Here is a 24,656-nt window from a genome sequence, read left to right on the forward strand (position 1 = left end):
CCTTATCATTACTGGCAACTCAACACATTTGATCCATGGGATCAAACAGGATTTGTGCAACACTTTTGATATGACAGATTTAGGACTTCTTCATTACTGTTTAGGGGTTGAAGTTTGGCAGATTGAGAACAACATCTTTCTCTCTCAGTCCAAGTATGCCAGAAATCTTGTGGACAAATTCAAAATGCAGGATTGCAAACTTGCCACGACTCCTATGGAACTAGGGCTCAAACTTTTAGCTCAGTCATCCTCACCCCTTATGGATGAAACTTTATTCAAGCAATTAATGGGCAGCCTCATCTACCTTACTGCCACTAGACCTAACATCAGTTTTGCAGTGAGCTACATTTCCTGCTTCATGGCAGCTCCTAAGGCTGATCATTGGATAGCAACAAAGCGTGTGCTGCGTTATGTGCGTGGCACTCCTGATTATGGACTTCTGTACACTCGAAGTTCCAATCCTATACTCAGTGGTTACACAGATTCTGACTAGGCCGGTTCGGTTGATGACTGTAAATCTACAGCTGGGTATGTGTTTAATCTAGGATCTAGTGCTGTCACCTGGACTAGTAAGAAGCAGCAGGCAGTGGCTCTCTCCTCAACAGAAGCAGAGTATCGGGGAGCAGTTAAGGCATCTTGTGAGGCAGTTTGGCTTTGATGTATGCTTGCAGATATGCATGTTTTCCAGGCAGGCCCTACTCCTTTGTTCTGTGATAATCAGGGAGTGCTCAAACTCGCCAAGAATCCAGTCTTTCATGAATGAACAAAGCATGTAGAAATCCATTGTCACTACATTCGCCAGCTTGTTGAAGACGGATCCGTCCAATTGTGATATGTTCCCACAACAGAGCAGCCCGCCGACATCTTCACTAAGCCTCTTGGTCCTGATAAGTTTGTAAAATTCAGAGGGTCTGTTGGTGTTGTAAATAGATTGAGCATTAAGGGAGGATATTAGAATAATGCTATTTAGTGTTTAATGCTCATTCTTATTAGCTGTTTCTATTTTTATCTTTTTTAGCAGTTTCTTAGAAGAAACTCGCTGTTTCTATTTTCTAATAGAAACTTGATGTTTCTATTTCTGTGAAATATCTTTGTATTACTTATTGAGCTTCATTTGCTCATGTAAATCAATTCAATTCATTCATTGATTAAAAAATGCATATGAAATTATATTTTCACTTTTCCAAATGAATGCACACATGTCTTAACCCTATGACAATAAGATCCAAGGCAAATAATGCTGAAAAATGATGATCTTGCTATAAATTAACCCTAATTCACCCTTGAAAACATAAAAGTCAAAATTTTAGGGTTTTTATTTTATTTATTTATGGGATTTTCACAAGCGATTAGACTAGTGCCTTTCTTATTTAAAGGTTAATGGAGTCTAGGATTAAAATTCCATGGAAGAATAAAGATGAAAGAGAATTCAAAGAGAATGAGGAAGATAAACTTAAATATGTGTCCATTTAATCGAAACCCTAGCTTGGTCTAGGTCAGTGTATGTCTAATGTATTAATGTTGTCTGGCATATGATGTGCTTATGCATGATAATGAATTCCTAGATATGTGTGTTGATAATGGTCATGAGTCCTAGGGTTTGGAAACAAGCCCTAGTCAAAGTTTGATGTACTAGGATGATGCTGTTTGGTAAATCTAGGGTTTTCCAGCTAAACCCTAGTAGTACTTAAATTCTCTAGTACGTGTGATATGAAAATTTGGAATCAATGAATCTATATAGTGATTGTTGATATTGTGAAAATGAGAAATCTAGGGTGTACGTCAAACCCTAATAGAAACTAGTTATGTTGTTGATTAAGTTGTGATCAGATTTGATTGTTGGAGCTCATGTATAAAATCTAGGGTTTACATGAAATCATAGTAGGTAGTCTAACCTATGAATTCTGAAAGGTGTTAGATTCATTGATCTGATTTGTTTCTAGGGTTTGCTATATGAAAGAACTTGTCATGTCATCGAAAGAGTATTGGAACCCTAGATATAATGAGCTTGATATCTTGATGAGCTGTGGATGTGATTTAGGGTTTGTAACAAAACTTGGGCAAGAAGTTGAAGTATAGTCTCTTGTTGATTATGTGTGAAAAGTCTAATTCTTTCGTGATTCTGATATGACTTACTTCACGATTCTATAGATTTGGTATTAGAATATTTCTATTTAGTATTTAATGCTCATTCTTTTAGCTGTTGCTATTTGTATTCTTTTAGCAGTTTCTTAAGATGAAACTGATTGTTCCCATATTCTATATAGAAACCTGATGTTTCTATTATTGTAAATATCTCTGTATTATCATTGAGCTGTTTGCTCATCCATAATCAATTCATTCAATATTCTTTTACATGCGTGTTTCGCACTGTTTTATGGTATCAGAGCACAGGTGTCTTTCGAAATAATTTTTCACTATTTGAAAAATTTTGTTTCATTTCGAAATTGCTCTTTAGGGATCTGGATTTTTTTGTTATCGTGGCCACATTCGAAATTTTTTTTCTCTCCAAGGGTTAGCGTCTCCATTTACAAAGAACGCTTGTTCATGGTCTGATTGGTCTGAGATCTGAAAGCTATTGTTCGGCCCATGCTAGACGGTTTATCATTAGGTTTTCATCGCTGTTCTTGTATAGCATCGAATTGCAGGTTTCTTTCACAAGCGTGGAATCTCAAATTCAACCGCAGTAAATCAATTTGCGGGCTTCTGCGTCATTTTTTTTATCTGATAAGTGGAGCGGAATTTTCGACTGTGATATCGACTGTGACTGTCTCCTCCACCAGATATCGACTGTGACTGTGACTGTAATATCGACTGTGACTGGAGCGGAAACCGAAGTTGAAGAATCTGCGTCCAAAGCCGAAGCGTTTAAAGTCGAAGCTACAGTTAAACATTTTTTTTACGCATTTTCAGTGACGACATTTCCACGTATTTTTGGCTCACGCATTTTCCAAGTGACGGCATTCTCCGTGACGACATAAAATCGTGACCAATTTTCTTAACAAATCCTCAGACCCTCTGCCGCCACGCTCCATATCCACAACATTGTGTCATCTGCGTCATTCTTCTCGGCTAGGTGTGTCGAACTGTCGAGCAGTCGACTGTTATCTCCAGGCCGACAGAGGTCCGTCTTATTCACAGTCTTCACAGTCTTCACCACAAGTTACAGTAATCGGAAGCGGTAGCGGAAACCGAAAATTGAAGTGTTTACGTCACGTATTTTTGGCTCGTGTATTCCACAGATCGAGATCTGCCAGTGATTTAAGCCCCGCTTGTATCACGCGACGGGATTTTCCAGATTATAGTGACGACATTGAAAATATTTGGCATTTTCACGTAAAAGGTATTTTCCAGATTCCTGTGTTTGCTTAGCAATTGGATCAAAGTTTATTGTGATTTCATTTGAAGCGATGGGACCAGAATAGCATCACAGTTATTTTTTGAAGTGAGCTCAGTCCACAGCTTAGGTTGTGGGGTCATTTTGCTGTGCTAATCGATCACGCAGAGCCTCTACAATTTATTCTTCTTCCTACTACTTGAGGTATAGAGGTTGCAGTCGTGGGCATCATTTTAAGAGTTGAAAGTGGAAAGCTGGCCGCTGGCTTGATGCTGTGAGTACAAGGAAGTTTAGTACTTCTTAATTTTCTGAGTAATTTTCTGTGTGCAAGCCTCTTTCTTTCACAACATAATTTGTTAAGGTTTGGTACAGTCATCTTAAAAGAAGTTTTTTAAGCAGGCAGCATTATCGGCTTACTATCAGTGGCTTTTCTAAGAACTGATATTTGAATTTCCGGCTTTTCTAAAAACTGATATTTGATTTCGAAATAATTTTTCATAGTTTGAAAAATTCAGTAGTTCATTTCGAAACTGCGCTCAGGGAGTTTTCTTGATCAGCTAGCTTCTTTGCATCCTAATCTCTTGAGTTCTTTCATTCCTTTCTAAGGTCGAGCCCTTTGTAAGCCAGGTAGCCTTCACTGAGTCTTAGCCCCGGCTTTGCTCACTGTGATAAAAGCTTACAGTCGTCTATCTCGATACAGAAATGGATCCTTCTCTGTCTTGTGAGATCTCCACAATTTATTGATTCTTCCTATCTAGTGTTTGTTTAAGAAAATTTGTGTTTCTTACAGTAAATCAGTCTTCTTTGGGAATCTTTTCATACTTATATCAGCATCTGTCAATTTCTGTCTGGATCAACCTGCATCCTCGTTGAAATCCGTGCAGGATTTTTTGTATTTTTCCATATCTTGGGAAACGTGCAGATGGCTTCGCTAACCAATCTCATGTTGGAAGGCAGTCAGGAATATTCCGAGCAGACAGAATCTGCTTTTTACGCCTTTATGGCTAAAAGGTCGTCAGATCATGTACCGTCTTCTGCTTGGTATATTGACTTTGGTGCATCACGCCATTTCTCTCACAGGCGTGACTGGTTTATTGACTTCTCACCTTTCAGTGATTCCGTGGTATTTGGTGGAGGTGAAAAATACACAGTGGTTGGCAGAGGTACCGTTCAGATCCAGTCTGGTGGGCGCACACTCATCTTCTTGAATGTATACTATGTTCCTGGTATGGAAATTAATCTACTGTCTGTCAGCCAGATTATGAGGAATTCCCCTCAGCTTGATGTAGTGTTCAGTGCACACAAGTGCTCCATTATTGACAGAGAGACTAGTCTAACAATTGCTGTTGGCTTAGAGGACCATGGTCTATATAGGCTACTTGACACCGGTGACTCTCCAGAAGTGGCTCTAGCAGCACGTGTCTCTCCCATCAATACTCTATGGCATCAGCGATATGGGCATCTAAATATGCAGTATCTCTCTCAGCTCTCTCGGGAGGGACTTGTGTCAGGATTACCTGATATTCAGACTCAGCAATTGGGGGTATGCGGCGCCTGTCAAGCGGGAAAGCAACATCGGTCCCCATTCAAGGATGGAGAATCTTGGCGAGCATCTAAGGTACTTCAGTTACTTCATGCTGATATTTGTGGTCCTATGAATACAGCCTCTATCACTGCTTGCAAATATTTTTTACTCATTGTAGATGATTTCAGTAGAAAGATGTGGGTGTATTTTCTAAAAAATAAATCTGATGCACTTAGTACCTTTCAGAAGTTTAAAACCTTAGTTGAAAAAGAGTCGGGCTGTAACATCATGACTCTTAGGACCGACAATGGGGGGGAATTTTGTTCTTCAGCTTTTGCCAACTTCTGTGATATTCATGGCATCAAACGTCAGTTAACCACACCCTACACTCCTTAGCAGAACAGTGTTGTCGAGCGTCGCAATCGCACGGTTGTTGAAATGGCTCGTTCCATGTTACAACACAGGAGTGTTCCAAATAGATTCTGGGCTGAAGCAGTATTTACTGCTGTTTACCTGCTTAACCGATCACCCACTCAGGCTGTTACAGGGAAGACTCCTGAAGAGGTTTGGTCTGGCCGTAAACCTAAGATTAGTCATCTCAAAGTATTTGGCTCAGTTGCATATGTTTGGATTCCAGCTGCTAAGCGCTCTAAGTTGGATTCCAAAAGCCAGAAACTCATGATGACAGGGTACAGTGATCATCACAAGGCCTATAGGCTGATAGATATAGCCACTGGTCGTCTTAGTTTCAGTCGGGATGTAGTATTTGATGAAGACAGAGGATTCTTTCAGTCTTCTTCTGAGCAGTGTTATGAGGATCAGCCTCACAGTGTTCTTCTTCCGGTCGGTCCACCTGATGGGAGGGATGATGTAGCATCAGTATTTGATAATACTCTATCTGAGCTTCCTCCAGAAAATAACCCTCCTCTTGCGGTCCCTATTGCTCTTGAGTCTTCTCCACCTCTTCCTGATATTGGTTCCTCTACTCCTGATATTGGTTCTTCTACTCTTCGGCCTAAATGGTGGGCTAAAACCATTGGTGATCTCTGGGATGATGAGCTCCTTGAAGGTAGAACTTCTAGACATAAGAACAGACAACAGTCTACAGTCAATTTTGCTCTTATGGCTAACCTACACAGTATTTTTGAGCCTGAAACCTATTCAGAGGCTAAGGGTACATCTGAGTGGGAACAGGCTATGGAAGCCGAATTCCAGAGTCTTCAGAAGAATCACACATGGACACTTTCTGATCTTCCTGCAGGGAAAAAGCCCATAGGCTGCAAATGGGTGTATAAAGTGAAATACAAAGCTGATGGAACCATAGACAAGTATAAAGCTCGGCTTGTGGCTCGAGGGTTCTCACAGAAGGAAGGCATAGACTATGAGGAGACTTTTGCTCCTACAGCCAAGATGAGTACTATAAGGCTTGTCCTTGCCCTAGCAGCTCAGTTCAATTGGAAAGTTCATCAGATGGATGTAAAAAGTGCTTTCCTAAATGGTGATCTCCAAGAAGAAGTCTACATGACGCAGCCTCCAGGATTCAAGGTTGCTGGTCAAGAACAGAAAGTGTGTCGGTTAGCTAAAGCAATCTATGGATTGAAACAAGCTCCTCGGGCTTGGTACATGAAAATTGATCAGTACCTGACAGATCAGGGTTTTCAGCGGAGCCCTTCTGATGCAAACCTGTACATCAAGCATACTGGTAATGATATCTTGTTTGTGGTTGTCTATGTGGATGATCTTATCATTACTGGCAGCTCTGCACATTTGATCCATGGGATCAAACAAGATTTATGCAGAACTTTTGAGATGACAGACTTGGGACTTCTTCATTACTGCCTGGGGGTTGAAGTTTGGCAGACTGAAAATCAGATCTTTCTCTCTCAGTCCAAGTATGCAAAAAATCTTGTGGACAGGTTCAGAATGCAGGATTGCAAACTGGCCACGACTCCTATGGAACCAGGGCTCAAACTTTCAGCTCAGTCATCATCTCCTCTTGTGGATGAAACTTTATTCAGGCAATTAGTGGGCAGTCTCATCTATCTTATTGCTACCAGACCTGACATCAGTTTTGCAGTGAGCTACATTTCCCGCTTCATGTCAGCTCCTAAAGCTGATCATTGGAACGCAGCAAAGCGTGTGCTACGATATGTGCGTGGCACTTCTGATTATGGCCTACTATACACTCGAAGTTCCAATCCTATACTCAGTGGTTACACTGATTCTGACTGGGCCGGTTCGGTTGATGACCGTAAATCTACAGCTGGGTATGTGTTTAATCTAGGATCCGGTGCTGTTACTTGGACTAGTAAGAAGCAACAGGCAGTGGCTCTCTCCTCAACAGAGGCAGAATATCGGGGAGCAGTTAAGGCATCATGTGAGGCAGTTTGGCTTCGACGTATGCTGGCAGATATGCATGTTTCTCAGACCGGACCTACTTCTTTGTTTTGTGATAATCAGGGAGTGCTCAAACTTGCCAAGAATCCAGTGTTTCATGAACGAACAAAGCATGTGGAAACTCATTGCCACTACATTCGCCAGCTTGTTGAAGACGGCTCAGTTCAGTTGAAATATGTTCCCACAACAGAGCAGCCCGCCGACATTTTCACCAAGCCTCTTGGTCCTGATAAATTTGTAAAATTCCGAGGGTCTATTGGTGTTGTAAATAGATTGAGCATTAAGGGAGGGTATTAGAATATTTCTATTTAGTATTTAATGCTCATTCTTTTAGCTGTTGCTATTTGTATTCTTTTAGCAGTTTCTTAAGATGAAACTGATTGTTCCCATATTCTATATAGAAACCTGATGTTTCTATTATTGTAAATATCTCTGTATTATCATTGAGCTGTTTGCTCATCCATAATCAATTCATTCAATATTCTTTTACATGCGTGTTTCGCATTGTTTTATTTGGTTGTACTTGCTATCTAAGTTGTGCAGGTACACAATCTTTAAGATGGTGAAGATGTTTGTAAAATAAAGTTGAAGTGATAAGCATGATGTGAATAGTGATGGTAATAACTCTGATGAAATGGTTGGAAGCCACGAAAGATTCTCTAATGATGAAAAGAAGAAGTTGATCTCCCTGTGTTAAGAGAGCCCGAATAGAAGAAATCTCCCTGAAGTTAAGAGGGACCCTGGATAGAGGAAATCTCCTTGGTTGAGAGGGAGAGCATAACTGTCATTGGAGAATGAATTTTGAAGGATATGTTGTTGCACGTGAAGTAGGAAAGGAAAGTATATGATTGAGGAATCTTCCATCAAAGATTCGGTTGGTAGTCCTACTGTGTTGAGAAGCAACATCTGTTGTTTAGAAGACCTCGAAGGTTTGTATTTGATTATGTAGATGTGAAAGTATATTATTGATTGGCATTATGCTTGTACAGGTAAATCTCTCGAAGATTTTTGATAGCATGCTGGTTACCGATCAATTTGATCGGGAGAGATTTGTTGTCCTTGATCTGCTAGATCAAGGGGTGATGAGGCTTTGTGAGTGAAGCATTGCCTGGGAGGACATTTGGCCGACACTTTGTGTTGATGTCTAGGTCTCGAAGTTGGAAAGGTGGCATTGGTCATTGAGCTCTGACATGCACCTGGATCTCTGGGTTGATGGTTAGCAAGTAAGCCTGATGGTACCTAGAGAGGCTGAAAGCTTGAGTCCATCTTAGTCCCACCCGGATAGATTGCCCTGGTCAAGAATCTAGTTTGTGGCATTGCGGTGCCTAAATTGTTGAGAGACCAATGGATAGATTTCCCTGCTCAGGAATCTAGTCCATGGCATTGCGGTGCCTAACCTTCGTAGATGATGTGTTTTGAGATCTTCCGTGTACCTCTTTAGTTATATGTAAATATGAATACCTCCCTAGTTAAGAGGGAGTGTTGAAGAATGTAACTAGGTTCGGTCTTCATAAATTGTACTAGAATCAAAATGTAATACTTGTCAAAAGTAAAGCAAAAATAATTTTTATTATTATTAAATTGACTTGTTGAAGCATGGGTTTCATGCTTGGGTCAATTGTCATAGGTCAAGCCTCCATTGTAGGCTTTATGATTATTTATTTGGGTCAAAGTGAATTTGTTTATTGGTTAAAGACTCCTCCATCAAGTCTCCTCCTGTCGGCTTCAAATAGATCATCATCATGTCGGCTTCATTCAAGTGAAATCATGTCAGCTTGATCTTAAATAAAGACACAACCTTTCATGAAGTCATGTTGGCTCATTTATGATGGTCGAACCACTATATATACAAGCCTAGGACTTCACATAAAAACACAGAACAAAAACTCACATCTCAGAGAAGATTTTGGTGACCACAGTAAGATAATTTCGGTGAATTTCAGAAAGGATGTTTCAGTGACAATCACAGAAGTTCGGATCTCAGAAGGGAAGTTTCGGTGCCATCTCAGAGAGGAAGTTTCGGGCTATTACAGTGACAATTTTGGTGTTCTAACAAAGTTCAGAGAAGGCATTTTAGAGACAAATTTTCTGTGTCTTTACAAGAGCTCATATAGGGTACAGAGACTACAGTTCAGTGATATGATGATCACAGTTCGACGCTGCTACAGATTCGGTGTTACGACAGGTTCAGGGCTACAACAATGAGAAGGGATTGGAGATCTCACAGTTTCGTTGTTATTACAGTTTGATGCTACCTCAGTGAAAAGGTCTCTATACTACTACAGAGAAAGGGTCACGGTGCAACTACAGTAATGAGGTCTCAGTGATAAGATCTCGGTGTTATTACAGTGATGAGATCTCGGTGCTATTATGAGGTCTCGGTGCATCACAGTGTCAAGGATTCAATGCTAACACAATGACATGGTTTTTGGAATGCAAACACAGTGAAAAGGAAGAACAAGCAAGGATGACTTGATGGAGGTAGTCTCGAGTCTAAGTTGTAAGGGTCTTGGTCATCTCATCTTAAATCTACTGAAGGAAGAATTTTGACTGGGTTTTCCCCTAGAGAGGGGTTTTGCCCTGGCAGCGTGCCTACATCTTGTGTTCTCTTCTATTTGTTGCTTGACATTAGTCTTGATGATAAGAAAATATAATTCTAAAAGAACAACTAATAATAATGAAAATAATCACAAGATAATGTCATATTAAGAGCAATCGTATAACTGCCTCACTTTGGATTTCTCAACAAGGGTCACATACTATACTTCAATATTTTTCTAAGGTTTTGTCGTAAAACCTAAACTCCATCTTCGAGACACAAAGTCAGATATCAGTAATTCAATAACAATCCAATAATAGTATTATACATCTAAGGTTTCAACAATATGCATTTACATGTCAGATTCTACTAGGATTTGTTGCAAACCCTAGATTTTATCATCAAAACTAAATCAAATCGAAAACAATATCATCATATCCTAGAATATCAATCTCTACTAATTTTACAACTAAAACATGAGCATCAACAATTCGGTTAACATACTTGCATATACATATCTAGGATGCATTATCATATACTAGAGACTTATATCAATAATTGCTTGGGTAAACCCTAGATACAAATATCAATATATCAAAGTTAGATATGCAACAATTTCAATCAAGATAGGGGTTCGATTATGCGGAAGAATACACACCTAGGGTTTCATTCCTAGGATCTTATTTTAGCTAATACAAGGGTCTTGCTCATAAACCCTAATTCATCAAACCCTAAAATTGAGGATTTTGACTTATTAACAACAAACCCTAACTTATCAAAATCTTAAAGATCTATGGTTTCGGTTTATAACTTGGACAATAACAACAATTCCTAAAAGACTAGGGTTTTTGCTAAAACAATATCAAAACCCTAAACATCAATAGAATAGGGTTTTCATCGTACGTTCTAGGGTTTCAACATTATTATTAACACAACCTAAGCACTGAAAGGCTAGGGTTTTATAGTGAACCCTAAAGGTTAGGGTTTCACAAGAATGATCATATGCTAATATTATAGGGGTAGATTCAATCTAATGATTAATTACCCTAACAAGAATCTTTAAGGTTCAAAATCCTAGACATAACGATGTTAGTAATACAAAGCAAATTTCAAAAGAGAATGAACATACCTTTTTCTACAAAGAGAACCTTGTAACAAAACTTGTAGTTGAAGACATACCTTGAGTTGTTCTTTAACAAACCTTGTAGAACGTTAATTTTTGAAAGGTTTCCTTTGCAACAAAACCTCTTCCATGCTTCAAGTCTATCCTTTAAAGTCTTTTCCATAACGTTTGTGTATTCTGCAATCTTTCCTAGCAAGGAAAATACAAAGAAAAGGTTATTAGCACACAATACAAACAAATCTTGATATGAGAGGGAAACCAAATATAAAAGAGGAAACAAAGAACAAGATACTTATCTTTTGGTAAAATGGTGAAGGCTCCCTCTTAATTTAATCTTTTTGAGGGACACCTACAACGTATCAAAATAATTCAAAAATGTTGTAACAAGACATGTTAGACCTACAAACTCTAGAAATCAAAACATAAAAGAAAACAATACCAAACTTAGAATGGATGATTAAGAGGGATATGTAAGAGAGGGCTTAGTAATACAAGTCTTTGACTTTTGATTCTTTAGTCTTGTTCTTCTGAGGTGGAGCTTTATCGGTGATATTTGCTTGTTCCTTATCTTGCTTGTTGTTTCTAGGTTTCTCAAGACATTGATTTTTGTAATGACCCATCTTATGACAGTGTAGCATTCAATCTTGGATAAATCAAGTTTCTTCTTTGGTCCTTTGAACTTCTTGAAGGTTCCCTTATTCTTGTAATGAGCAGAATAAGCATTAGAGGTGTTTTCTTCTTCATCCTCCTTGTTGTTTACTAATGATATTTTGGCTTCTTCTTGGCTGCATGTATTCCACATTTGTTCGAATGTTGGAGTATCCTTCCAACTACTTATCCTTGATGCAAAATAACTCCAAGATTTTGGTAGTCCTAGAAGAGCAACAATTACAAGCTCATTTTTTGGTACAACTTCATCTATTGCTTGGAGATCATCTCTTATTCTAGATATCCTTACAAAGTAGGATGATACAATATCGTCCCTTGTCATCTTTATTGTCCTTAGTTCATTCTTGAGGCTTGCTATTTGACCAATGTTCTTGATGGTGAATAATTTGGAGAGAGCCTCATACATTTCTTGAGCGGAGTCTATGTTGGATATGTATGGAATTAGGTTATCCTTTACTCCATCTACTATTAGATTCATGGCCAAGATTTCGGTTTCTCTGAACTTCTCCTTCTCTGCTTCATCTGTAGGCTTCTTGACTTTTCCTTGAACAAGGTCCAAAACTTTGTGCTTAGCGAGGATAAGATCTATCCTCTTTTTCCATGCCCTGTAGTTGGAGGCTCCTTCTAGCTTGTTTTCTCCCTTCATTGAGTTTGTCATATTGCTATCTTCTACTCCTTGTGACCTTCCTTGAAACCATTTTCTTATATCTCTCTTTTCAATAGATCTTCAGTTTGCCATTTTCCTTCTTCTTCACCTTATCTCTGATACCATGTTAGAAAATCAGAAACGCAGAAAGATTTTCTTATGTTGATAATTACTTGTGATATCTTTGAGTTCTTATTAACTTTCTTATGTTCTTTTATCTTTGTTTCATCAAGCAATTATGCAAAGAAAAACATGAAAATCAAAGACACCAAATGTAAGCACTTTTCCAGGGCGAAAAGCCCTCTATAGGGAAAACCCAGTCAAACTCTTCCACTAGCAAATTCAAGTTGAGATAGACGAAGACCCTAGACCCAAAGACCTTCCTCCTCCACCAAGTCAGCGTTCCAATACAATTCAACAAACTTCAACAATCTCTTCTTGTCCAACAGCTTCAACCCAGTGACAACCCAGAATTTGGTCCCCAACAAATCCATATTTTCAGCTCAGTTTTATTACTGCAACTTCGGCCCTTCTGGCAGCTCAACAACTTTGCGCGCACGCACACGCGTGTGTGTGTGTGAAAGAGAGAGAGAGAGAGAGAGAGAATTTCGACTTCTTGTGCTTGATAAAGCCCTGCTTCTCCTTCGCTAGCCCTTTCTACCTTCCTTGAATTTCACATTTTTTATTGCCCCCAACAACTGCAGATCAAACTTGGTGAGTGAGTGCTCCAAATGAGGTCAAGTTGCTACCTTTATATAGGAGATTCTGCGGTTAGTTAGGCCGACTTGTCCAGTTTGAGGCCAAGTTGGTGGAGGAGGCCTAATTGACCTATTTTACTTAAAAAAAATTTCTTTCTTGAAATATGAAGCCCAAGAAGGGTCTTTTACATCGTGACATGGTCAAGGACACTTGACATAAACCCTATAAGCCTTCAATGGAGGCTTTGACTTAAAAACAATTGACCCAAGCATGAAACCCATGCTTTAATAAGACAATTTCTTTAATAATAAAAATTCCTTTTTCTTTCTTTTGATAAATACATTACATCATAACTCAAATACAATTATGAATACTGACACTAGTTACATTCTTCAATAGTTCTGAGGGCTTATTTTTTTTTTTTTTTTCATGATATCAATTAAAAAATTCCTTTTTGAGGGTGGTATGGTCACTCAAGACCCACAAGAGATATTCAAGATTTTACTCAAATATAATTGCCAATATAAAGCTGCCTTATATCATCCATTTTGGGCATCTTGACTGCACTTTCGGGGCATCATTTTTGAAAGAGCATATCTCCTCAACCATGAGGATTTATGTGGCATGCCACCTATGGTTAGAATGGCGTGACAAGATCTATCATCCTATGATGGTGTTGCCTGCAATTTCATAGATATTCCCATTCAAATTCCCCATCGAATGTGGGGTATCATGACCACACCACAGGTTCTTCTAAATATTTGGACTTCCTTCTCTTCCTTCCAGGTCTTTTTGTCAATTGAGGGTTCCAATTGATGCAATCTACAGAGATGTATATTAAGAATGTTCAAAGACTGACGTTGGCATCAATGACAACACCATTCAACATATTTATCTATGCATGCAAGGCAGTACCTCAAGATTTACATATGTAAGCTTGTCTTGCAGTATACTTTAATTCAATGCTGTGCTGTGCATACCGAGTGCTTCTCTGATGCATATTGGGCCTTGAAATATTCCAAATGGTAGTCTCACGAAGTTCACATTAAACATAATAAGCATGTCAGCTCAGAAATTCCTTAAGCATTTAGTGCACACTCTGAGAGATGGAAGCATTATTTGTTACAGTACGTGAATCCTAAATTGCTGTCTTACGAAACTTTGACATGCCAGGTGTGTAAGTGGTCATTTTGTAACCTTGTCCAGTTTCACGGATAGACCAACATAAATTGCTAGTTATGTGTAAGCTCCACTAAGGGCATTGACAGAAGTGAGTTTTGGTCATGCTATCGCGTTTTGTATGACTGTACAACATACTATCCCATTGTCTACTGTGTTAATGACCTACCAAAATAGCGGACCCACTGCTTGCAGCGCTATTTTAGGCAATACTTTACTGTGAATGCTGTTCTTGACGAGAAGAGTGTTTAATTCTTCTTACACTATACAATGCAATCTCTTCTAAATTTATAAGTTGAATTGCGAGTTTATTTATTCTATCCATTGCATTTTGATTTAGATTTCAAAATTGCACAATGAATTCCCAATTTGTTATTTTCTATGCTCAATTTCATGTATCTTCTTTGCCAATGTCAACAGCAAATTATATTGATAAGATGTGCCTTTTTTACATGAAATTTATTTTGTATCTTTTTTATGACTTGGGTATACACATGTTGATGTATAGTGCGTTTTAATAAAGTGGGTTTTCTAATACAGGGATATCACAACATCATTCCCAAGCTTTGTGTTTCACTCCCAGGTTGAGGATACATGATTATACTCCAGTGGTCATCTGGTAGCTGTAAATGCACAAAAATGTAGCATGCAGTGGTGTGCAGGGGTGTTCATTATCATTGCATATTTATGGCTAAAGGTGCAAGAAAGTTCTGCAAATTCTCAATAATTGTTCTCAGTTCATCCTTACAGAAACAACTTTCTTGCAGAAAACACGTTGACTTTACATTTTAGCTTTTTCTTGTGTAAAACAGATTATTTAGCCTCTTGTCAAGTTGTCATCATCTGCCCATTGTTTTCAAATTCTCTTGATTCTGAAGTCATAATTCAGTGTGCCAGGGTGTATTTTTTTCTGAAAGATGAATTATTCTTTTGAAAGCACATATGACATGTTTGAGATGTAATTTTCATATTATAAAATTTTGTGTATTGCATGGTGGACAATGAAATAATTTAATATCAAATATTAAAGTTCAGTGGTTGCATAAATGGACACTATAAGAAAGTGCAAAGATGTGTAAGCACTGGCACTGGTAGAGCATCTCCTCAAGAGCTGCGCATGCCTTTATGTCTTAAAGAGAGTTGCAAACATTGAATGTTTATCAACTTTTTGTTGTACGTATTGATACAGATGTGGAGAGATTCCCACTCGAGATGACTGTTTTATAAGTCACGTGCTACTGATGTTTTCTTGTTATTTACAATTTCATGCCTTTTGTTGGAGGTAATTGATGCAGGGTGTACAAAGATTCCCACCCAAGATGACTGTCTTACAAGTCACGTTCTACTGAAGTTTTTTTATTATTTACAATTTCAGGCTTTTTGTTGGAGGTAATTGGTGCAGGATGTAGAAAGATTCCCCCTCAGGATTACTGTCTTATAAGTTGTGTGCTACTAAGTGTTTTTGTTATCTACAATTTCAGATGATCTTCACTTGTTCTAATTTTTGATGCATGGTATTGATGATTGAGGCCTTGATTTTCAGTACTGAACTAGGCTTCAACTATTGACATCATCAATATTAGGATCACGATCTTAAATCTGGATATAATGGGATCAATTTGATGATTTTGTGTTATTTATAACAGATACAGCCAAAGCACTTTCTCGTGTCTTTGAAAGCAATGAAAGCCTTGTCAAGGATGAAAAACTACCTTCCGTTTGATTAGGAATGACATCCTTACTAGTAAGGAGGTCTTTCTTATCAAGATTAATTTAGAAATAAAATGGTTGCTATTAACCTGTGAACAATGGCAGGTTAATGAAATTAAGAAATGGTTCCTTGGTGCATTACCTGGGATATTTAGAACGTTGGTTCATTACCTGGAATATTTAGAACCACCATGTTAGATTTATTGTGTTTGAAATATTTCAAATATAGGAATATCCGTTCACTAGTTGGAGCGATTATTTACGTGGCCCAAACAAGTGATCGGAGGTGGAAAAATCAGGCATAATGAAAAACTAACATTCAATATTAATGCAGCAGAATTTATGTGAAATTTGATGGTAACCTAACAGAAATCCTTGAATAGCTCAGACTGTAGTGGTCAAAAAGAGAGATGAAGACAGTTTATATTATAATAAAGTACAAGAGAAAGCCTAGAGGGCATGCTAAACAATGGGAAGCTCATGGCTAATGACAATTCTTAGTTTTACATGTTAACAATCATATTGCAAATCAATCACATAAAGACTGCCCCCTAGAAGTGAATCCTCCCAAAAGGTCATGCTTCGAACACTGAACACACCTTGGTCTCTTTCAGATGATAAATTGATCTTAAAGATACAGATATGCTCATGTCTAAGAAAACAACTGTTGTCACAGGAAAACACAACTTTAAGCCATCTAAATGTCACTTGAGCTGGTAATCTGTGAATCAGTTGGAGTTTTAGGATTGTGCAAGTAAACTATATTAAATAGTTAACTATAGCTATAGCAATTATGGGTATGTTGTCAGCAGTTTAGAAAAAATAGCCCAGATGTGTGCATATAACAGTAAATACTGCCAGACACATTTTTAAATCGGGAAGAACAAGCATATCTTTTTGATATTATCTAAACAACTATGCATGCATTTTTTGGTACCTTTCTACACTGCTGCCTATTTAGTTGAAGGCTTGTGTTTATAAGGGATATATGGTGTCTCTCTTCAAAATAATCTCTCGCAATGGCGTATTACACTAGAGAGACACAACGCTTGTGCTGCTATACTTCTTGTTCTGTGTATAGCACTATTGAACTATGTATTGGGACAATGCAAGGCAAAAATGAAGTGACTTCTCTCAACTGCAGAGCCCAACTCTTAACCTTATTTTCTATTTTGCCTTCTTATTTATAAAGCAAACCCTAAAAGGAAAATTTCAAAAAAGAAAAGAAAGAGAGAAGTTTGGAAACACCTTTTAACCTTATAAAGAATCGTGTTATTACGTATTCAGCCACTCATGCTTTTTGATAATCTGTTTTCCGAGCTTATTAGATGTGAAAAAGCATATTTTAGATGTTCTCTTCATCTCCAGATTCCCCATTTTGAATAAATCAAGGATGGTTTTGCGCGCGTGAACTTCTCTAGAAGGCACGTGGTAAATTTTTTTTAGATTTAGTGATGGTAGGATGGAAGTGAGACAAGCACAGAAGCCCTCATATTGTGGCCATCTCAATTTCACTTTCATAAGTTACATTTAGAATAATAGGTTAAGTCACTTGGTTCAAGTTTATGTTTGAGTTCGGTGACTTCAAAATTAGGTGATAAAATTTGGTATTAAATTTGAAAAACTAAAAAATTCTAAATTCTAAAAATGTATAATGAATTTCAATACAAAGGAAAACTGTGTACCAACATTAATGATCAAACATATATTTAAAATACAATGGTCTTGAGTTTGGTGATTTCAAAATTAGGTGATAAAATTTGGTATTAAGTTTGAAAAACTAAAAAATTCAAAATTGTAAAAATGTATAATGAAATTCAATAGAAAGGAAAATTGTGTACCAACATTAATGATCAAACATATATTTAAAACACAATGGTCTTGCTTTGTCAATTGTGTCAAACTTATTTATCTTTTCTACCTAGATTGAGATCCCTTACTCTTCATGTGAGCTACTTTAGTCCAGGGTGTTGATTTGGGGTAGCATTGGATGTGCTCTAGCCACGAAATTTGGTGGAGAGGTTGGGGCACATGAGATCTCCAATACCCAGAAAGGGTTTGGACAGATTCTAAACAGTTCATGAGATATTAAAATAATTAATATTTTTAATGAAGTCCCTAAGTCTAAACTTGGGGAAAATAAAATATTAATATGAAACTGTGTTAGAATGGTCCAAAAAACATGGATAAAGCTAGATCTAATCTTAGCAGTTGATTAGAGATTTAATCTCGGCCATTGATATGTCAACGAGAAAAGTATAAGAAGAGGCTTGAGGGTCATTTGGAGAACACACTAGAGTGATCAGTGATTTTATTTTCTAGACTGGGGTTTGTTAAGAGAGATAGAATCAGTGATCGGAGTTGTAGCTAAGGGGCATTGAGTACAGAGAGACAGAGAGGCAAAGATAGTGCCGGAAGAGCAACACAGTGGCCAGAGAGAGGGACGCAGACCCAGTGAGGACTCATGCAGGGCCACGTAGAGGTAGCCAAGAGATGTGCAATGCTTCAGAGAGTCCAACGTTGCTGACGCAGAAGGCCAAAAGGCTAACGCAAGACCTCCTGAGGTTGACGCAGACCCATTGAGGGTGACGCAGGGCCAATGCTGTGCAGAGAGGGGCTGACGCAGTCCAGAAATGTAGATGTTTGGGTTTCTGGGGCAGATTGGAGCTGAGGAGCTGCCAGAAGGTGTTTCCAGGGTTTCAGCCGGGATATTTATCTCAAACTGAGATGTATCACTGCCAAGGAAATTCTCTGTTGGGTAAGCTGAATTTGGCACCCAGATTGTACTATGATATTGTTTAATAAGAAAACCCTCAGATAATTGCACCGGTTTTCCCACATTGGGTTTTTCTGGGGACATTGGTAAAAAAATAACGGTATCATTTGGCGTGATTGTTTTTGTTTCCTTCAGTTGTTGATCTGTAATATGTTGAGCATGCACTAGTGTTTATTTTTAGTATTTACATTGTAAATAACTTGTTAAATAATGGAACAAGTAGGTAGGAATAAATCAGATAAAGGGCATGGAGACTTTCTAACTGGTAGACTTAGAAACTTCAACATGGTATTAGAGCGTGATTGCAGATCACAGGGGAATTAAGGACATTAGTAAAGCGGAGCAATAACAACAGAAAATTTGATTATAGTAGTGCAGCAAGGGAAGGGTGACGTAGTGCCTGTGTCATCAAGGGTGAGCTAAGAAGAGGCAACGCAGAGGTTAAGGAAGGCAACGAGAGCCTCACGCAGAAGCTAGGAGGGCTGACATAGTTGGCTGAGGAGGTCGGGTTGCTAGTGTCGGGATTGCGCAGAGCCTAAGAGTTCTCACCTTCAAGTCACTGGGGTTTAGAAGGTTGTGGGAACATTACAGAGTGGAGTTGGTGAGGTACTGTAGTTAGAACAATACCTGACAAAGCAAGGCCAAGAGGAGGGAGTTGCTACCAAGGGTTTCTAGCGGAGAAACATGGATCAGTGGTGTGGTTGCATAGACGATCAGAGTAGGGGGCATCTCGAAATTGGCATAAGGATTTCCAGGAGGGAAATCGAGACTCAGAGAGAGTCAAATCGAGAACTTCCAGTAGGGAAGTAGAAGAGCTTCATGGTACTACACGGAGTAAGAGATCAGGAAACGCTGGACGAAGCATCGAACTTCACAGTCTAGAAAGCCAGAATCTTATCCGTACTTGATAGAAATCGTGTCAAGAACTTCGCCTTGAAGATTATAGCTATTCCAGTCAACCTAAATGATAACGACAAGTACAAGGAGGCAATGGTGAGGGCCAAGAGCATCATCCTTGACGGGGTCAAGGACCATGTAGTACCACACATTGCCGAGAAGGAAACGACATATGAGATGTGGGAGGCCCTCAAGAAATCGTACCAACATAATTGTGTGCAGAGAAGAATGTTACTAGAAAATCAACTGAGGTCGTATCAGATAAAGAAGGGAGCGCTGATTGACACGTTCCTCGGAGGACTGAATGAGATCCGAGATCCGAGATTAGTTCACTGCTATAGAAGCCACACCAGATCAGGAATTGATGGTGAGGACAACCTTGAATGCTGTCTCAGAAGAATGGGAGGTATTTGTCCAGAGTATATTGGGCAGAGGGACACTTCCACCTTGGGATGAGATGTGGGCGGCGCTTCGCCAAGAAGAGATCAAACGACAGTCAAAGATGGGAAGTAGCAGTAAGGGGATCAAAGTCAAGTAGGGGGAGAAAGATGTTGCCCTAGCATCTGAGGGAAAGCAGGAAAAATGGAAGAAGGATTTCTCCAAGATCAAGTGCTTTCACTGTAGGGCGCTGGGTCATTATGCGACCTAGTGTCCAAGGAAGAAGAGTAAAGGAGAGTCTTCCAAGACTAAGGCAGTGCCAGCAAGGGCAGAGAAGGAAGTGTTGACAGACGATGACTGTGCCATGAGTGCACATGCACCACTTGAGCGGAAGTGGGGAGACATCAATTTGTAGTCATGCGGACTACAGGCGATGAGGGGTAGGATCCTCGAGGTACCTAGCCTCTTGGATTAGACCTTGCTATGGAAGCCCCGAAGAGGAGTAGCAGGACTGGCTGATGTGGGTAGAGATGGATGCAGATGAAGCAGTAGCTACAGTGCAGGGGTCCCGAGACAACACGAGGCTAACAGGTTGCAGCAGCGCGAGAGGCACAAGAGTGTTGTACCAGTGCAGGATGGCACAGAGAGGTGTGCAACGGTGCGAGATGCAAGGAGTTGTAGCAGCGCAGAGATCAGAGAGGGAACACTTGTCAGCGGTAAAGGGAGCTTCAACATCAGAGGGGTCTCTAGCCCAATAGAAAGGTCAGAGTTGAGAGTTCAGTTACTTCTCAGTAACTGAGTTGCAGTGCAGCAGTGGGTAGCACGATGCAGCATGATGAGAGGAGTTGCAGTACAGATGCAATGTTGGGAGAAGGGACCAGCAGCAGCACATATGCAGAGGGAGCTGTCGTACAAATGTAGTAGTGGCAGTGGTAGAACCATGGGTAGAAGTACATGATACAATAGTGCAGAGGATGGTGGGCAGCAGGCCTAGCATCAGCACATGGACCAATGCCAGATGATTAGAGTAATACTCAATGAGGAGTATTGTTAGAGCATAGTCTCTGCTAAGAGGGAGTGTTGATTTGGGGTAGCATCGGATGTGCTCTAGCCACGAAATTTGGTGGAGAGGTTGGGGCACATGAGATCTCCAATACTCAGAAAGGGTTTGGGCAAATTCTAAATAGTTCAAAAGATATTAAAATAATTAATATTTTTATTGGAGTCCCTAAGTCTAAACTTAGAGAAAATAAAATATTAATATGTATTAATATGAAGCTGTGTTAGAATGGACCAAAAGACAGGGATCAAGCTAGATCTAATCTTAGCCGTTGATTAGGGATTTAATCTCGACCGTTGATATGTCAATGAGAAAAGTATAAGAGGAGGCTTGAGGGTCACTTAGAGAACACACCAGAGTGATCAATCATTTTATTCTCTAGAGTGGGATTTGCTAAGAGAGAGAGAATCAGTGATTGGAGTTGCAGCTGAGGGGCATTGAGTACAGAGAGACAGAGAGGCAGAGATAGTGCCGGAAGAGCAGTGCAGTAGCCAGAGAGAGAGATGCAGAGCTAGCCAGGACTCACGCAGGGCCACGCAGAGGCATCTAGGAGCTGCACAGTGCTTCAGAGAGGCCAGCATTGCAGACGCAGAGGGCCAGAAGGCTGACGCAGGGCCTTTTGAGGCTGACGCAGACCCATTCAGGGTGACGTAGGGCCAACGCTGGGTAGAGAGGAGTTGACGCAGTCCAGAAAGGTAGATGCTAGGGTTTCTGGGGCAGATTGGAGCTGAGGGGCTGCCAGAAGGGGGTTCCAAGGTTTCAGCCAATATATTTGTCTCAAACTGAGAGGTATTACTGCCAAGGAAATTCTCTGTTGGGTAAGTCGGATTTGGCACTCAAATTGTACTTTGATATTGCTTTAATAAGAAAACCCTCAGATAGGTGCACCGGTTTTCCCACATTGGGTTTTTCTGGGGACATTGGTCAAAAAATAATGGTGTCATTTCGTGTGATTGTTTCTATTTCCTTTAGTTGTTGATCTGTAATATGTTGTGCATGTACTAGTGTTTATTTTCAGTATTTACATTGTAAATAACTTGTTAAATAACGGAACAAGTAGGTAGGAATAAATCAGATAAAGTGCATGGAGGGTTTCTAAGTGGCAGATTAGAAACTTCAACACAGGGAATCCATATAGACGAGTCATTGTATTTGACTCTATATTGATTTGCAACTATCACCACCTCAACAATTATCACCGCCTTCATAACTATTAATTTGGGCGATGGATTTTCATAACAAGCAATGCCTTACACCTACCACCCAAAATTTCCCCAATTGCCACTACCAGATCATCCTAATTTCATAATTGCTGCCACCTTGAAGAAATTGGCGATGATGAGGATATGGACTTTCCACTTCGCTGTTGTAGTGCTTATCTAGGTAGAAGACTCTTTGTTCTTTTCCCCAAGAAATTGTAAAAGGTAATTATGCTTATCAACGTAATTAAATTGACTTCTAAATTAAACATCCCTCTTTATACTTGTCACAAATGTTACACATATTATTATGCTACTAGTAATTCTATAGAAAATATCACTGCAGAAAACAAGTTCAACCATATTTTAAGTTAACGGTTTGTGTTAAAACATACTTCTATGCAATACAACATCATCTAAAAACTTCTTATATAATTATAAGAAATTTATAGACAATACGGTATTGACCAACCAATAAGTAGGTGTTTGAAGGTTATAATGCATCATGATCTTATACTAGTATAGTGGGTACTGTTAGGCTTGCTGACCAAAGGCCCAAAATTGGATCCATATATGCTCTTAAAGTCTCCAAATTTGCTTAAAAATCATCCCAAGGGATCCAAATATGCTCCAAAGCACTCCCTAAGTTTTCAAAAGTGTTTAAGATCATCCAAAGATCGAAACAAGTGAGGGAATAGAGCCCTTGGAAGGGCAGAAATGCACTATTAGGAGGCTAAAACACTTCAAAGTCACAAAAAACCATTATCACAGGCTTAAAACTGAGAAAGCGCAACCGCCGTTAGATTTGGCCGATCAACGACCCAGATCTAACCGGCAAATCGCATCGGCGGATCTGATAGGCACAGGTGGGCAATGGAAATCGGCACGAGACACAGCCGATCAGTGATCGTCGATGATCAGATCGGCGGGTCGCAATTGGCAGAGGCAAGTCGGCGGAAATCAGCACGGGCCCAAGGGAACTTGCGATGGCGATCGACGATCGCTATCGGGGATTACTATGAGCGCTAAACATTGACCTTTGGCTTGGGCGATATGCGATTGCGATTGATCGCATCGCTATATCGCTATCGATGATCACCATGGAGTAGGGCCTTTGCATATATGTGCGTGATGCGACAAGGGTGGACTCGATGGGTTTCCGGAATGAAAATGTATCATATTTGAAATTCGCGGAAAGCCATCTTTCAATCTTTTTCGCAGTTTTTGTGTATTTTCATTGTTTAATGAAATACAAAGGGAGTGAGCCGAATGCAACTTGCGATAACCCCAAGGGTGGACTCGATAAAGGAATTAATCATTTTTGAGGACTGTTGAAGTCCGAAAAGGACAGAGAGGGGCGGGAATTCTCAGCGTTGCTGTGTTTTCTGTTTAAAACAGAAATATTCATTATTTTCAACAGAGGTCCACAATAGGGCAACACTGTTCTGTTTTAATAGAAAGCATGCATTGTTAAACCATTGAAAGGGCCACAACACGTGCAGCTCCTCCCCAAACTGACATAGAGGCCGAGAAGCAGCACAATGCATCAATAACCCAACGCAGCTCATCAAAACAAACATTATGGGGCATCTCTGGCATGAGAGAACCCCTAGACAGCGCAACAAGCTATCCAAAATATCTAAACACGGTTATTCCTCTGTTAGAAGGTGAAAACCTCCAAGCCATGCTTGCCCATAGAGGGAATTAAACAGTTAAGGGACATATGAGACAAGATTAAGACTCTGAGCCTCTTAGAGCTCAAAAGCATTGTAAACATGCTATAAATAGCTGAAAGTAAGATGTAATATGGGTTCAACTTCTGGAGACTAATGAGACTTTGCTACTCAAGCTTCTCATCTTCATTCATTAATAATACAAGCTTCTTTTGCTGTTATATGTTCAATCTCCATTTTCTCTTCTGCTCTAAGCTTGCACATGAACAATTTGTTCATGTTTTATTTTCTGTCTAATGCCAGATAACTGTCATCTTATCTCTACTTTGATAAATTAGATTTGCAAGCTTCTTTGCTGCCTGTAACTAGCCATTCCTATGTGGTCATATATGCATCTGCCGGTATAGTCAGTATTCTCTTTTGCTGCCCGTAGTTAGCCATTCATTTATGTTTATGTATGCAATCTGCGGGTACAGTCAGTGTTCTCCATCTATCCATTGAATTTATAAATTATTGAGCATTAGTGGTCTAAAGCCTTGTATTGGTGAGAGTGTTCATGCATGTCTTGAGTAAAAACATAGTTAAAATGGCTATCTGGCTTGATCTAAACCATCATTTATTCTAATAATTTAGATAACAATATTGAAGATTATATTTTACCAGGCATCTCTGAGTTGCAACCTAGGAGAGTTTCTTGGAGTGCTAACATAATTGGCGCCGTTGCTGGGGAGAGGAAAATGAAGCTCAGCTTCCTTGGGAGACGACACAGATCCATCTTTGATGATGGACAAAGTCTGGGCACTTTTCAGTTGTAATCATTTATCTGGCGACTCTACTGAAGGATGAAAC

General features: G+C 39.4%; 1 protein-coding gene across 3 annotated transcripts in view; it reads left to right on the forward strand.

Moving 5' to 3' along the window:
• Positions 1-15,148, forward strand: part of LOC149175562 (calcineurin B-like protein 3) — a 201,958-nt gene extending 186,810 nt beyond the window's left edge. For all 3 annotated transcript variants that reach the window (XM_089419710.1, XM_089419712.1, XM_089419711.1), the window contains one exon: positions 14,655-15,148. In XM_089419710.1, coding sequence (XP_089275836.1) covers positions 14,655-14,712 — 58 coding nt within the window. In that variant the 3' untranslated portion in view covers positions 14,713-15,148. The remainder of the gene's footprint in view (positions 1-14,654) is intronic.
• Positions 15,149-24,656: the final 9,508 nt, after the last annotated feature.

This window comes from Pinus tabuliformis, chromosome 4_1 (assembly GCF_031772625.1).
Source record: "Pinus tabuliformis cultivar Carrire ecotype Pingquan chromosome 4_1, CPIR1, whole genome shotgun sequence".
NCBI lineage: Eukaryota > Viridiplantae > Streptophyta > Pinopsida > Pinales > Pinaceae > Pinus > Pinus tabuliformis.